Source organism: Chrysochloris asiatica, unplaced genomic scaffold (genome assembly GCF_000296735.1).
Source record: "Chrysochloris asiatica unplaced genomic scaffold, ChrAsi1.0 scaffold00112, whole genome shotgun sequence".
In the NCBI taxonomy this organism is placed as follows: Eukaryota; Metazoa; Chordata; class Mammalia; order Afrosoricida; family Chrysochloridae; genus Chrysochloris; species Chrysochloris asiatica.
Genome location: NW_006408630.1, coordinates 7,684,830 through 7,698,768, shown reverse-complemented (window position 1 = coordinate 7,698,768; position 13,939 = coordinate 7,684,830). Strand labels below are relative to the sequence as shown.

At 37.0% G+C, this 13,939-nt stretch overlaps 1 protein-coding gene across 1 annotated transcript in view; it reads right to left on the bottom strand.

Annotated features, from left to right (window-relative positions):
* Positions 1–13,939, bottom strand: part of TMEM144 (transmembrane protein 144) — a 54,567-nt gene that overhangs the window by 16,549 nt on the left and 24,079 nt on the right. Inside the window, exons 6-8 of the mRNA XM_006867919.1 lie at positions 11,812–11,888; positions 9,028–9,146; positions 5,720–5,839 (exon numbers count right to left, since the gene is read on the bottom strand). Coding sequence (XP_006867981.1) covers positions 5,720–5,839; positions 9,028–9,146; positions 11,812–11,888 — 316 coding nt within the window. The remainder of the gene's footprint in view (positions 1–5,719; positions 5,840–9,027; positions 9,147–11,811; positions 11,889–13,939) is intronic.

The window sequence follows — 13,939 nt, the reverse complement described above, 5'->3', positions numbered from 1 at the left end:
TTTTAGGGTCATTTTAGAAACCAAATACTCTTGAGTGCTGTGGGTATAATTATAAACTTTTTCACTTCAATGACATTAAATAAAGTAGTAGTTGGTATAATGATAGGCTGTGGAAGAAGCTGGTGTTAGGTGCTATTGATTCATAGTGACTTTATGCACAATAAAATGAGTCCTATGCCATCCTCACAATCGTTCTTATGCTTGGGTCCATTGCTGCTGTCACTATGCTAATCCAGATCATTGGGGGTCTTCCTCTTTTTGGCTGACACTCTACTTTACCAAGCATAATGTCCTTTTCCAGGGATCGGTCACTCCTAATAATATATCCAAAGTGTGTTCAAAGTCTCACCATTTTGGTCTCTAAGGAGCATTTTGGTGGTACTTCTTTTGGATTTAAAGTTCTGTACTCTAGCCATGAATTTTAATAGTGAAATGTAGAATGATGTTACAGCTAAGAAACGAAAATACAAATGAAATTTTTCATAATATTTTAGCTAAACATTAAATTAGTATTCTATTTTCTATAAGGTCTCATTGCTATTGTTGTTAGGTGCTGTGGAGTTGGTACTGACTTATAGCGACCTTACGCATAACAAAAGGAAACACTGTCTGGTCTTGCACCAACATCAAAATCATGAATTTTAGATAAGGTGGCCTACTTTGGCTTCAATTAATCAGGCATTCAAAATGAGCTTTTGACTTATGCTTTATTTAGTTCTTTAAGGAATTTATCAGATTATCAGGAGGGACCAATTCCTGGAGAAGAACATTAAGCTTGGTAAAGTGGAGTATCAGCGAAAAAGAGGAAGACTCCCAACGAGAGTCACCTCTCTTTGGAATGAGCACAAATATGGATCTCTTCCAATCAGTTGGACAGATAGTTATCTTCCAAATTTCTAGGCAGAGAAGAGTGAGTGCCTCCTGTGTTGCCTCACGTTCTTGAAAGATTTCAATTCTTGAAAGACTGAACTGTGGCAATACTTGTGGGGATGACACAGGACAGAGTAGTGTTTTGTTCTGTTGTGCATCAAGTATTTATCTGGTAATTTTTTTTTTTTATGAGTCGGAACTGACTAAATTGTTGTTGTTAGGTGCCAATGAGTCGGTACCGACCCATAGCGACCTTATGCACAGCAAAACGAAACATTGTCCGATCCTGGGCCAACCTCACTACTGTTGCCACGCTTGAGTCCATTGATGCTGCCACTTTGCCAATCCATCTCGATGGGGGTCTTTCTCTTTTTCTCTGACCCTCCACTTTACCAAACATGATATCCTTCTCAAGTTACTGTTCCCTCCTAACAATATGTCCAAAGTATGAGAGATGAAGTTTGGTCATCTTGGCCTTCAAGGAGCACTCTGGATGCACTTCTTCCAAAATGGATCTACTGGTTCTTTTGGCAGTCCATGGCAATTTCAATATTCTCCTCCAACACCACATAACTCAAAAGCATCAATTCTTCTATGATCTTCCTTACTCACTGTCCAGCTTTCACATGTATATGAGGTTATTGAAAATACCATGGCTTGGGTCAGGTGCACCTTAGTCCTCAAGGTAACATCTTTGTTCTTCAACACTTTAAAAAGGTCTTGTGCAGCAGATTTACCTAATGCAATACATCATTTGATCTCTTGACTGCTACTTCTGTGATTGTTGATAGTTCATCTAAGAAGAATGAAGTCCTTGACAACTTTAATCTTTTTTCCATTGATAAGAATGTTGTTTATTGTTCCAGTGGTGAGAATTTTTGTTTTCTTAACATTGAGATGTAATCCATACCGAAGAGTGTGCTCTTTCAACTTCATCAGTAAATGTTTTAAGTCCTCTCCACTTTCAGCAAGCAAGGTTGTATCATCTGCATATCGCAGGTTGTTAATGAGTCTTCCACCAATCCTGATGCCAACTTTTTTTTTTTTTTTCATATAACTCAGCATCTTGGATTATTTGCTCAGCATACAGGTTGAATAAGTATGGTGAAAGTATACAACCTTGTTGCAAACCTTTCTTAATTTTAAAACATTCAGTGTTCCCATGTTCTGTTCGAACAACTGCTTCTTAGTCCAGGTACAGATTCTTCATGAGTACAATTAAGTGTTCCAGAATCTCATATTTCACAATGTTGTCCATAGCTTGTCATGATCCACACAATCGAAAGAGTTTGAGTAGTCAATAAAGCACAGGTAAACATCTTTTTGATATTCTCTGCTTTCAGCCAAGATCCATCGGACATCAGCAATGATATCCCTCATTCCACGGCCTCTTCTGAATCTGGCTTGAACCTTTGGATATTCTCTGTCAATGTATGATTGTAGCCATTTCAGTATTACCTTTAGCAAAACTTTACTCGCATGGGATATCAAAGAGATTGTCCGATGAGTTCCGCATTCCGTTGGGTGACCTCTCTTTGGAATGGGCACAAATATGGATCTCTTCCAATCAGTTGGCCAGATTGTTATCTTCCAAGTTTCTTGGCAGAGAGGAGTGAGTGCCTCCTGTGTTGCCTCACTTTCTTGAAAGATTTCAATTTTAATTCCATCAATTCTTGGTGCCTGTTTTTTGCCAATTCCTTCAATGCACCTTGGACTTCCTCCTTCAGTAACATTGGCTCTTGATCATATGCTACCTCTTGACATTAAATAAAGTAGTAGTTGATGTAATGATAGGCTGTGGAAGAAACTGGTGCTAAACATTAACCATTTACTTTTTGTATTCTGTGTATTCCTTCCATCTTCTCTTGATGCTTTCTGCATCATTCAATAATTTTCTAAGAGAATCTTTCAATAACAAAAGTCGAGGCTTGAATTTTTTCTTCAGTTCCCCCAGCTTGAAAAATGCTGAGCATGTTCCTCCTTTTTGGTTTTCTGATTCCAGATCTTTGTACATTTTGTTGTAGTATTTGGCTTTATCTTCTCGAGCTGATCTTTGAAATTATTGTTTCAGCTTTTGGACCTTCACATATGTTCCATTTGCTTTAGCATCTCTATGCTGGAAAGCAAGTTTCAGTGTCTCTTCTGACATCCATTTTGACCTTTTCCTTCTTTCTTGTCTTCTCAATGACTTTTTGCTTTCATGTATGATGTTCTTGATGTCATCCCACAACTCGTCTGTTCTTTGGTCTGTAGTGTTTAAAGTATCAAATTTGTTCTTCAGATGATCCCTCCCTAAATTCAGGTGGGATATATTAAAGGTCATATTTTGGCTCTTGTGGACTTGCTTTCATTTTCTTCAGCTTCAGTTTGAATTTGCATGTGAATAATTGAAAGTCTGTTCCACAGTCTGTCCCTGGCTTTGTTTTCACTGATGATATGGAGCTTTTCCATCTTCTCTTTCCATAGATGTAGTCAATCTGATTTCTATGTATTCCATCTGGTGAGGTCCATGTGTATAGTCATCTCTTATGCTTTGTAAAGAAGGTATTTGAAATGAACAAATCATTGGTTTTGCAGAATTTTATCATGCGTTCTCCAGTATCATTTCTATCACGAAGGCCAAAATTTCCAACTACTGATCCTTCCTCTTTGCTCCCAACCTTTGCATTCTAATCACCAGTAATGATCAAAACATCTTGATTGCATGTTTGATCAACATCAGACTGAAGAAGTTGGTAGAATTTTTCTATTTCATCCTCACTGGCTTTAGTGGTTAGTGCGTAAATTTGAATAATAGTGGTATTAACTGGACTTCCCTGTAGGGGCATGGATATTATCCTATCACAGACAGTATTGTACCTCATGACTGATCTGGATATGTTCTTTTTGACAATGAATGCAACACCATTCTCCTTGAATTTGTCATTCCCGGCATAGTAAACTGTTTGGTTGTCAAGATTCAAAATGGCCAATACCAGTCCATTTCAGCTCACTAATGCCTAAGATATCAATGTTTATGTGTTTCATTTCATTTTTGACAATTTCCAATTTTCCCAGATTCATACTTGGTACATTTCATGTTCCGATTATCAATGGATGTTTACAGCTTTTTCTCTTCATTTTGAGTTGTGCCCCATCAGCAAATGAAGGTCGTGCGGGCTTTTTTCCCATGGGCTTTACTCCATTCACTTTATCATGGTCAACTCTAATTTGAGTAGGCAGCTCTTCCCCAGTCATATTTTGAGTGCCTTCCAATCTGAGGGTCTCATTTTCTGGCACTATATCTGACAGTGTTTCTCTGCTATTCATAAGGTTTTCAGTGACTTAATATTCGAAAGTAGTTTGTCACTCTTTCTTCATAGTCTGTCTTCGTCTGGAAGCTCATCTGAAACCTGTCCACCATGAGTGACCCTGCTGGTATTCAAAATACCAGTGGCATAGCTTTCAGAATCACTGACTAAATAGCACCTAATAGCAATAGCAACAACACTAAATTTTCACTTGTGAATCTATATTCCAAATTAAATTAGAATAAACTAAATAAGTGGTAAACAGTTTTTTGTTTTGTTTCTCTTTACCATCAAGGCCCACTGGAGTCAGTCTATAACCAATTCTCCTTACTTTTGGAGAAACAGTTTGTTTCTCCAAAACTCCAGAATCCTATTTTTAATTTTAATTTTTAATAAAGCCACAGGACCCAGACTCTTAATATGAATCATAAGATAATAAAGAAGAAATGGTAAAGACTGATAATAACCAATAAACAAGCTGCTTTGTTATAGAGAAAGTTCTGAGATTCATTGAGTCTTATGTGATATACTCACTAATGACCCATATTTTCTATCCAATTTCATGATTTTTAAATACTTGAAATTAAATGGCAAACTGGAATCCAAATCAATAAGGTACTCACAATCACATGTAAGAGGGTAAGTTAAATGTATTACTGCTAGGGTTTCAGTTTATACATACATTGGTTAAATACAAACAAAGCATGTTTAAACATGTCTCTGCAGTCAATAGATGGCTACAGACAATTTCTCTTAGTAACTCTCTTGTCTTAGTCTTATTAGGGTACCTTCAAACAAACAAAAAAGGTCCAGTCAAAATAGTGGCTTTGGAGGAGATATGTTGAGCCAGTTAAATTCAAAGCAGAGAGGTCATGCTGAGAAGGTAATGACAACTGTTTGTGGGACTCCAGATGGGGTAATCTCCGTGAATTTTCTCAAAGGATACAGCCAATCACTGGCAGTTATTATGAAGCTTTAAGAAAATTGTAAACTGCACTGGTGAGAAGAAGGCCAGCAATGTTGCACCAAGGATTTTTTTTTTTTTCTCATCATGACAATGCACTTGTTCATTCTCAAGGGTATCAATGGGTGTCTTATTAGAATTTTACTGGAAAAATGCCCCATTCACCCTATATCCCTGATCTTGCCCTTTAAGACTTCTTTTTGGTTCCCAAACTCAGGGAACATTAAAAGGAGCACAATTTAAGTCTCTCAAGGATACCAAAAATGCAGTTTTGATGTGATGTAAGCTGTAGAATGTAAAATTCTTTGAGGATGTATTAGAGAGATGGAAATATTGCCTTCAGAAGTATACAGATGTAGATGGAAGATATGTCCATATATATCGAGAAATAATAGCTTCACATTTTTATATTTTATAAAGGTTTCTATGATCTTGAAGCAATACTTTTTACCTTACCCTCGTATACACAGAGACACACACAAACACATATACATGGAAGATCGTCTGATTTCCAGAACATATTGATTCTGCTTAAATGAATAAAGGATGACAATTGCACATAGCAAGAACATTTTTCTGTAGTAAATATTCTTACCTGGTAAGACTGCTTCAGGATATAGTTTAGGACTATTTTTCATGACTATACAGTAGGCCAGAAAGTAGACTGTACTTGTAAGAAAGATGCCACTGAAGTGTGCAAAAACATAATCTAAATCTGAAAACACAGATTGTAAAACTCACAAATAAATCATTTTAATCATTTCAAATGTATTTGAAATTCTGATAATAAACTTTAAAAAAAAAACTTTAAGAATACAGAATTAGTTATATTTACTCATTTTACTTTTGTACATTCTATTTATACAAGGGACTCTGGTGGTAAAATTCTTAAGCATTCACCTGCTAACCAAAATGTTCAGACCTTTAATAGAAAGATGTGGCTTTCTCTAAAGATTATAACCTTGGAGGTTCAGAAAGTTAATGCACTTGGCTGCTAACTTATAGGTTGGAGGTCAAAGTCCACTCAGGTACTTTAGAAGGACCCAGCAACCTACTTCTAAAAAATCACCCATTGAAAATGCTATGAAATACTGTTCTATTCTGGCATATATGGGGTCACTATGAGTGAGAGTAAATTTGATGGTATATTTAAAAAAAAAAAAAGGTGTTAATACCTTATTTAAGAATAGGTATTTAGACCTAATTTTACAAATGATTATTGTTTTTGTTGTTGAATGCTGTTGAGTCAATCCCAACCCATAGTGACCCTGTATAGGGTTTCCAAGGAGTGACTGGTGATCTTGAACCACTTACCCTGCAATTCAAATGACTTTGCAGTCCAGCACATTAACCCACAGTGCCACACTAGGACTCCTTACAAATGATTACCTGTAGCAAATTATCAAGCGGATTGTGGTGGTATCAGGTAAAAAGATATTTGAGTGTTATTACGTGGTCTATTGGAGTGCTGGTGTCCTGGTGTGATGCTGTGGGTTAATGCACTCAACTGCAAGATTGGTTTGAACTGCAACGTCAGTGGTCTTGGAAACCCTATACAGGGTTGTTATGAGGTGGAACGGACTCAATGGCACTTAACAACAACAACACTAGAGTCCTGGTGTGGTGCTATAGGATAAGCACTGGATCGCAAGGTTGGTTTGAATCATAAGGCTGGTAGTTCAAACTGACCAGTTGCTCCTCGGAAACCCTACACAGGGTCACTTGTCGAAAACAACTTCATTACACTTAAATATGGTGTATTGGTCAATGTGGAGGCCAGTGTATCTATTGTAGATGGCAGCCATACCGAAGAATATATAGAATGTTATTCAACTATTTATTATAAACCCAGTTATGGGGGGAATTAGTCAAATAGGGTGATGGAAAGCCCCAGCTCTAGTGTCTGTTAATCAGATAATGTTTTGACCACACAGATAGGTTTCTGGTCTGGAATGCTACATTCAGTTCAATGCTTCCCTCACCTAAAATTCTGACCAAGATAAACCAGTGACTGCTGAATTGATCCCAAGTTACTGTACCCTTATGTGTGTCAAAATAGAATTACAGTCCTTGGATTTTCCAACAGCTAAGGTTTTTCAGAAGTAGATCAATAGGTATTCCTTTTGACGAAGAGCCTTTGAGTGGAACTTTCAACCATCTGGTTAGCAGCTAAGTCATTAACCCCAAGCACAACTCAGAGACTCTTTGATGAAGATAAGTGCCATGCTTAAGAAGGCAAGCTTGGAGGACAAGGAGTTTGTCTATTGTTTTAATAACTTAAATTCGACTCTGGGTCACATAAAAACAATAGATCCAACTATGGATCACCAAAAAAGGCTGCATAGCCTAGCAATTAAGAGCACAGACTACCTGGGCACAAATTCTCATCCCATTACTCAGGAACTTTGGAACTTTGTACAAGTTATCTAATATATGTCTCACTTTTCTCAGTTTTAAAGTGAAGATGAGAATAACATTTAACTAGTAAGATTTTTTGGGGGATTATCAGAGTTAATGTTTGTGAGATGCTTATAACAGTGCTAGCACAAAGCACATACTACATAAGTGTTTGTTAAATTAATGAAATAAAACATAATGCTTCTCCATGTCAATTAGTTTTGAATAAACTAGACTGAAGTTTGTTGCTATCACATTAGATTCAGGGCTGACCTAAGAAATATTTCTAAGAACTCACTGTTCTATTATATAAAGAGGTTGTTGAGGACATTGTCTATTATGTCCCAGAATAAGAACAACTGTAATCCTGAACAATTGCTTGTTTTTATCTTGTTCTCACTGAATTTTAGAACTAATCTATTTACCTTATATATTGGATACAAGAAGTGTAAAACCCAATTTATGGCTCATTTCTAGCAAGTGTGTAAGTTTGTTACAGTTTTTAGACTTATTTCTACTTCTGAATTATTTCATCACCTTTGTTTTGGTGAGTTTTTTTTTGTTGTTGTTGTTTCTTAATTTAGCTTATGTTATTCTATTTTTATCCTTTAAAATTAAGAAAAGTTATTTGTACAAAATCTTAACATTATCATAAAAAAACCCCACAAATGAATAAAACGTTGAAGCACTGTATATACAGAGACAAAAGAAAGCTATGATACCTTAGTCAAGTCATTATTTTAAAGTCCAGTTTAAATCTCAACTTCTTCATTAATCTCTCATGAGTTTTGTCTGCCAAACTTTTTCTCCTTTATCTGAACCTAGATTGCATTAATTTTTGTACCATTCGATATAGTGCTTTATTATCCATGACTCTATTCTCTTATGATTTTATGGTGGCAAAACACATTTCAATATGATTACATGACCCCAGAAGTAGACACCATCTCATCCCCTTTTAAACTGGTACAAGACAACTGCATATAGTGTTGTATTTATGCTTGAGAAAGTAAATCTACCATTGAAAACTGAGACAGTCAGGAAGTATTATGTTGGGACTTTCAATGTAGTATTTTGTGTTTGAAAAATCATATATTCTGACTAAACAGACTAGACTTTGACCTTTAGTTACATTTATTTTATTTTAAAACGCTATGTACTATGCTTTAACCTTTTTTTAAAAGAGGAGGATACATATTTTCCCAAATAATCTCTAAATCTCACTGGAAAGCCAAAAACCATGTGTTAAGATTCAAGTAGTTGAAATGAAATCTGACTAAAGTAGATCATATTTGTATGTTAAAAATCATATGAAAATATGCAAACAGTTCCTTATTATTTTAGTCTTCAATGCTTTTCTAATTCACCACTCACAAGAAAAAAAAAAATAAGACCAAAATCTATTTACCAGTATTTACTGTTACAATAATTCTTTTAATACTCTTATATAGGAAAATTAGTGAGTTCATTTGTAAAGTGAAAACTGCGAACTTTTTTTTATCTTACCGTATTGACTTGCCCCTGCATAGTCACTGTCATTTCTTTTGCTGTGATCCTTGATATAAATGATGGGCACAAATGTGCATCCATAGAGTATTCCAGATATCACCGCAAGACTACATCCCCTTAAAAAAGAAGTAAATCGCTATTTACCTTGACCCCAAAGAATATATCTGACATACATACAAATGGAATCATAATTAAAGCAGGTCTCAAAATGTAAATCACAAATTGTTATACAGCCATTGCTCCACCTATCTCAAGCTCTATGACTTGCAGAAGTCAAAGAAATACCCTGGGGTATTAAGGTGGTATCAGAACTCAAAATGCAGCTTCTGTCCTCCACTGTACATGATTTCATACACAGGCAATCATACTGAATTGCATACTAAATTATGATTATATAAATGAAAATACTGCTATCATTATATTATACAGTACATACAAACAGATGTGGTTCACTAATTAAATGAGATTCTTTGTGAGATGCCTTATGCTTCCTTTTTAAACATCCTATAATGTCTAGAATGGAGCTAGGATATACTATGTACTAGATACATTTTTGTTCAAAACAACCATTGAGATCCACAGACTTAGCAATGCCTTAGTTAATTATGGCATGGTCAAAAGGAGATAATGGGTTAGTCAAATAATCTGGATATTTCAAGTGAGACATTCCTTTTTATAAGTAGAAAAGATTTCATTTTAAGCACTGAAGCCATGCTGACTCTTCAGACCTAGGCCATATCTGCATGCAGCAAGGGTTTCCAATGATTTTGTGGGGAGGTGATTAATATTTTGCAACAGGCAGTTCTTTTAATTTACACAAAAGGTAATAATGTGAGTCAGAAAATTTTAGTCCCAAACTATTTCCTTCCAAACTTATAATTCCAAAGTCTATTTAATTATTTCTCTAAAGACTCTGCAATCATAGTCATCAAGGAACAACTGGTAATGTATTCTAGTCACACTGGAAATCCCTGCATCGGGGTGAAGCCTGGACTTCAGACTCTGGAGGAGTGTCCTAACATGAGCCAGAATAACAGACCCAAACTCACCATGACTCTGACTCATAGTGACCCTATAGGAGAGTAGAACAGTTCCATAGGGTTTCCAAGGATGTATATTTTCAAGGAAGCAGACTGCCTCATCTTTTTCCTTCAGAGCAGGTGGTGGGATAGAACTTCTGATGTTTCAGGTTAGCAGTCAAATGCTTATCACACTATTTCACGAGGCCTCCTTAACTAATAGACTGTTGTTGTTAAGTGCTGTCAAGTCAGTTCCGACTCATAGTGACCGAGGAGTGACTACTGGGCTTGAACCATTGACCTTGTATCCAAGCTAACCTTGTGGTCCAGTGCTTTATCCTACAGAGCCACACTAGGACTCCGCTAGGCTTGGCAAATTAGGTAACATCCACAAAATGTTTTTCTTAACAAATAACAATGGGGGAGATACTTTTGGAGTTAGTGCCATCTACAAAGATAGCAGGTTTTCCTTCTAAAGTTATTAGTTCATTCGCTCATTCACTTAAATGTTTATTGAGCACTTACAATGTTCCAAGAAGGTAGTTCCTGGATGGTGCAAACAGTTAACGTGCTCAGTTGCTAATTAAAAGGTTGGCAGCTTGAGTGCACCCAGAGACACCTTGGAAGAAAGACCTGGTGATCTCCTTCTACAAGTACAGCCACTGAAAACTCCACAGAGCAACTTCTACTCAGACACACATGAGGTCGCCATGAGAGGGAAATGACCCAATAGCAACTTACTTAATTTTGGTTTTACGTGGCAGACACTGCCTTTTTCCCCACTGTGAAGACTGTGTATATATATCATCGAAGGAAAGGCTTTATATTGCTGAGGCAAAAGAAGATGCTACCACATAAACACCAAAACAACCATTAATTTTATAATGCAAGCTGTATCTGAATACATATTTTTATGTTGCTGTTGTTGCTGTTGCTAAGTGTCATCAAATCTCATAGCGACCCTGTATAGGGTTTCTAAAAGTATCTGGTGGAATTGAACTGACAATTTTGTGATTAGGAGTCCAGTGTTTTTCCTACAGTACCACATATTTTCATATCTCCTTGCAAATTAAGAAAACCCCTAAAGTATAGGGGTTTATGTTGAGCTTTGAGTGCTGGTGTGGCACTGTAGGACAAACACTGTACTGTAAGGTTTGTTTGAACCACAACCGTTGGTTCAAACCTATCAGCTGCTCCTCGGAAGCCCTATACCAGATTGCTATGAGTTGGAACCAACTGGGCAGCACCTAACAACAATATGTTGAGCCTAATTCTCCCAGGTTTTATGGAGACAGTGGAGATAGAAAATATTCTATTGTACTTGTCATTGACTGTTTTGGCATTAAAAAATTTGTCCAACACATGTGTGGAGGGATTGCAATTGTAGAGCAGCATCATTGAAGGACAGCGTTGCCTTATTTAAATGGGGCTGCTGAGAGAATGTTGGTCATTATACACTTAGATCTAGTTTCTCTCTTTTACTTTAGGCACAAAAGTCTTGCAAAATGGGCTCGCTTTCATTAACTTATGTAAAGAGACTACACTAAAGCAGCTAAGCTTAATAACTTCTGTACCTAAAAAGGCAAAACTGGACAAAGAAAACCTTTCCTTCTTGGAGCCAAGGAAGCCAAAGCTTGTGTTACCATTTTATTTTGGAATTCAGATGAGTATCATTCTACACTGATAATTCTCACTCTAGTAAACCCCTCTTTACTCAAAATATGAAACAGAGGAATAGAACAAAGAAGTAACCTCTGCTTACACTACGCGGTGCTGTACTTTAGAAAGTTTATCCACCCAAGAATAATTAGGACAGGTATCTTGAGTTGAGTTGATCACCTGTTGAAAACATTAACACAAAACAAAACAAAAACATTTCATTGATGATCACAATGGTAACAAAATAGATGTCTAGTACTTTTCTTCCCTCTCCTAAGCATGCTTTAACATATGAACATAAGCTAAATGAAAAAGAGGAAGACCCCAATGAGAGGGATTGGCTCAGTGGCAGCAGCAGTGGACTCAAGCAAAACAATTGTGAGGATGATGCAGAACTGAGAGTGTTTCATTCTGATGAACATAGAATCAGTTTCATAGTTGAAACTGACTCAGTGACACCTAACAACAACAGCACACAATATATTCTAATTCTGTGGGTACCTGGTAGATTGACAGTTTCAGATTTCTGTTCCTCTTTCATTTAGGTTAGTTTGGCATTTGGCAAACTATCTGTTTAAATTCTTCACAGCTAAGTATATGGCTATTTTGATATGCCTGTTATAATTAACCAAAGATATTAACTCCTGTTTCATTTACATATTATAACTATCTGTAAAGACGTAAAACCAAGGTAAATTAAGACTCTCTTAATATGTGGAGTCCTGGTGTGGTGCTGTGGGTTAATGCACCAGACTGCAAAGTCGTTTGAACTGCAAGGTCAGCAGTTCAAGCTCACCAGCTGCTACTCGGAAACCCTATACAGGGTCGCTATGGGTTGGAATTAACCCGACGACACTTAACAACAACAATGTGGTTGTTGTTAAGTGCCATCCAGTCAATTTTGACTCATAGAAACCCTGTATAAGGTTTCCAAGGCTATAAATCTTTCAAGAAGCAGAAAGCCTCCTTTCTTTCTCCTGTGGAGTGACTGGTGGGCTCGAACTGCTGACCTTGTGATTTAGAGTCAAATACTTAGCATATACAGCTACCGTGCTCCCATTTCCTAATTAATACAGAATGTTTAAAATTATTCTAGAGCTTTTATAGTGAATTACTTAATAAAACCCTTCTAAGCATGCTTTAAGATTTGACTGGTATTTGAAGTGAAGAAAAATTATAGGAAAATGAATCTATTATTAATCATCTATATCTCTCAGCTGGAGTTTGATATTATACATATTCCTGCTTTGGAAAAAATTTGAAAATAGAAAGGAATTCTTTTGTCATAGACCAATCCAAACCTTCCTTTAGAAATTATGTCTTCTTTCATAATAAGGAGATAACTATGTGTGCTGCATATTAACCAAAGTGAGCAGTGGTGGCATTGTGGGTCAAGCATTGAGCAAGGTTGGCAGTTCAAGCCCACCAGCCACTCTATTGGATAAAGATGATGCTGTCTGCTCCCATAAAGATTTATAGTCTCAGAAACCCTAGGGAGCAGTCCAACTCTGCCCTCTAGGGTCGCTGTGAGTTAGAATTGACAATGACAGTGGACCTTTTTTTTGTGTGTGTACTAACCAAACCTAAGGAGCTCTGGTAGCGCAGTGGTTATGAATCGGGCTGCGAAGCTTACGGTCAGCAGTTCGAAACTATCAGCTGCTCCACGGGAGAAAGATGAGGCTTTCTGCTTCTGTAAAGATTTACAGCCTCAGAAACCCTGTACAGGGTCGTTATGGGTCGGAACCGACTCGACAGCATTTAACAACAACAACAACCAAACCTGGCATCCTGGTGTGGTGCTGTAGGATAAGCACTGGACTACTAACTGCAAGGTCAGAGGTTCAAACTCACCAGCTGCTCCTCAGAAATCCTATACAGAGTCACTACGATCGATTCAACAGCACTTAACAACAACAAACTGAAACCTGCTCATATATCTTTAAACTTGGTTATATTCTTTCCTCGTGCCTAAAAGAATCTAAGGTAGTTAGCCTACTATGTACCTTTTACCAAGTTGTCTATTTTATAGTATTGTTAGGAGCCCTAGTAGTGCTGTCAGTACTGGCCTGCTAACAAGGTTGGCGGTTCAAATACACCAGTTGCTCTGTGGGAGAAAGATGAGATTATCTGCTCCTGTAAAGTTGTACAGTCTCAGAAACCCTACATAGGGTTGCTATGAACCAGAATTGACTCAATGGCAGTGAGGTTCTCTGATATTGTTTTTATCCCCC